Here is a 2,500-nt window from a genome sequence, read left to right as displayed (position 1 = left end):
TTGCATCACAAACACACACACAGTCACACTTTTCCAGACCACATATATACAGTACAGAAAGCAATACTATGCAAACTGTTACCTCAATTTCTAGAAAAAAAAATTACCTCAATAAAAGGAGAATATTTTTTCATTTTTCTAAACTGACTGACATTCTTGTGTTGCTCATACGTCATCATCAGTCTGTCATCCTTGGCTCACCTGTGAAGGTCCAGAGTATTTATTTGATTTCTATATCGGCAATAACCTGTGTGGTGGAGCATCTGCAACGGCACCGACTGACCGTCAACCCAGGTTCCATTCCCACCACTGCGAGTCCGTGACTCTTTGGACAAAAGCATCTGCTAAATATCAGTCAACTTTTAATCTAATTTTTGCGACACATTCATACACACACACAAACCTGAAGACTGGAGAATGTACATACATTGTACAGAATTCAATTATATATTTATTGATTAATTCAATATATTTTTTTTACAAAAAAAAAAGACATTTCAGGGTTTCAAAATGAAATTCTACATTCTGAGGCAGCAGTATATATATATAATATTATCTGATATAGAAATATCATCCGATATTATAAAAAATATCATCTGATATTATAAAGACTTATGACATGGAACGCTGTGAAATGAGAGGCATTGGAAGGGCAAGGGGCTTTCTGGGTAGGGGGGGCAGTGTGTGGGATGAAGGTAGTCAAGGTCAAGGTGCCCTTCACAGAATTCTTACGACCCTTGGCAGCACACAGCCGACTCTGGGGCATTTCTGGGCCAGAACGGGACCTAGTCCCGCAAGAGACCTCGGCTGCCGCTGGGCAGAGTCCGTTTCCTAAAAAGCATAAAATGGCAGCGAGGAACAATGAGGCAAAACACAACTTTTACACATAGGCCGCTATGCGGTCATTTGACCAATTTCTGCCCGGTCAGCCCACAGCGTTGCCCCTGTCCTGAATGGTTCTAGGCCTCTGTGCGTATGGCGTAAGGTCACCAGGTAGCCACAGCACACAGCGCTAACTCTGTTAGCATGCCCGGCAGCCCAGCACCTCCAGCCTCCAGCCCAATGTAAGCAGTAGTGAAAGCCAGCCGTGGGTTACTTTTAGCTCCCTTTAAATGACGTTTAGGTTGTTTAGTTTTTCGCATAGATGACGCTTATACAGTACAGTACGTGCTGATGCATACACGCATCACTGTGATTCAAAACATCCATTCCACCCATGTTACCTAGGGGTTCAGGATGTGGCCCTTAGTGTGTGTGTGTGTGTGTGTGTAGTGTGGATCTGGTGGTTACTAACACCGTTCCTTCCTGCATTATTGATGGAGCAGTGGAGGGAGGGTGTGTGTGTGTGTGCGTATGTCTTTGAGCCTTCGATGGAGAGTGTGAATCTTTTGGTTGCTATCACTTTCCTGCCGAAACAGCAGAGTGGGACTGTGTGTGTGTGTGTGTGTGAATAGTGGTCCCCTCCACTGCTCACCATGTCCTTGCAGGTGGGTTACAGCAGGATGGTGTGTGTGTATATTTGTGCATATGTGTGTGTGTATGTGTGCGTGTGTGTGTGTGTGTGTGTCTGCATCTGCGTGCATCTGTGTGCGCGTGTGTGTATGTGCATGTGTGTGTGTGTGTATGTGTCTGTATATGTCCATTTGTGTGTGTGTGTATGTGTGTGTGCGTGTGGATGTGCATGTGTGTACGTCCGTGTCTGAGTGTGTATGTGCATGTGTGTGTGGGTGTGTGTGTATGTACATGTGGGTGTGTGTGCGTGCGTGTCTGAGTGTGTGTTTGTGCATGTGTGTGTGGGTTTGTGTGTGTGTGTATGTGCAAGTGCATGTGTGGGCGTGTGTGTGCGTGTGTGTGTGTGTCAGTAGTCGTCCCCCCTGCTGACCACCTCCTTGCAGGTGGGTCGCAGCAGAATGGTGTGCTCGAACTGGGCTGTGTGGCTGCCCTTGGCGTCACAGAGTGGCGGGTATGGGTCGATGATGCCCAGGTCGCACAGGTTCTTGAGCGCCATCAGGTACTTGCTCTCGCCCAGCCTGTCCAACCAGCGGCGGCAAAATGCCAGCGTGCCGAAGTTCTCGTTGATCACGTTCAGCAGGTGCTTGGCACGAGGTAGCCTGCCAGAAGAGGGGAGGGAAGAGTCAACAGCCTCTCTGTGCCTGTGTGTGTGTGTGTGTGTGTGTGTGTGTGTGGGGGGGGGGGGCTACTGAAGGCTGTGCAAAGTGCCAAAGATACAGAAATGGAAAAGCAATACGTGTCATTTCCCGAGAGTTAGAGTGTATATGTGTACACACACACACACACACACACAAAGTGATAGTAACCCACCTGATGGGGACGTGTCCCACGTCAAAGTTCTTCATGTAATGAGAGCACTCCATGTCATCGTGCACGACACCCTTCCCTGTGCTCCCGAAAGTCTCGATAGCGTACACCTCATTCTCCTGGCAACACATACACACACACACATACATAAGAACAACATGACACACACACAAACACAGAC

The 2,500-nt window shown here is 47.7% G+C and overlaps 2 protein-coding genes across 2 annotated transcripts in view; one reads left to right on the top strand and one right to left on the bottom strand.

Annotated features, from left to right (window-relative positions):
- Positions 1 to 143, top strand: part of usp44 (ubiquitin specific peptidase 44) — a 9,980-nt gene extending 9,837 nt beyond the window's left edge. The window contains exon 7 of the mRNA XM_042078459.1: positions 1 to 143. This exon is cut by the window's left edge and continues 1,220 nt beyond it. The gene's annotated coding sequence lies outside the window, so the exon portion shown is untranslated.
- Positions 144 to 1,759: 1,616 nt separating this feature from the next.
- metap2a (methionyl aminopeptidase 2a) overlaps positions 1,760 to 2,500 on the bottom strand; it is a 13,121-nt gene continuing 12,380 nt past the window's right edge. The window contains exons 10-11 of the mRNA XM_042078120.1: positions 2,323 to 2,438; positions 1,760 to 2,111 (exon numbers count right to left, since the gene is read on the bottom strand). Of these exons, the coding sequence (XP_041934054.1) occupies positions 1,859 to 2,111; positions 2,323 to 2,438 (369 nt within the window). The 3' untranslated portion in view covers positions 1,760 to 1,858. The remainder of the gene's footprint in view (positions 2,112 to 2,322; positions 2,439 to 2,500) is intronic.

This window comes from Alosa sapidissima, chromosome 22 (assembly GCF_018492685.1).
Source record: "Alosa sapidissima isolate fAloSap1 chromosome 22, fAloSap1.pri, whole genome shotgun sequence".
Classification (NCBI taxonomy): Eukaryota; Metazoa; Chordata; class Actinopteri; order Clupeiformes; family Clupeidae; genus Alosa; species Alosa sapidissima.
This window is presented reverse-complemented; position numbering and strand designations above follow the sequence as displayed.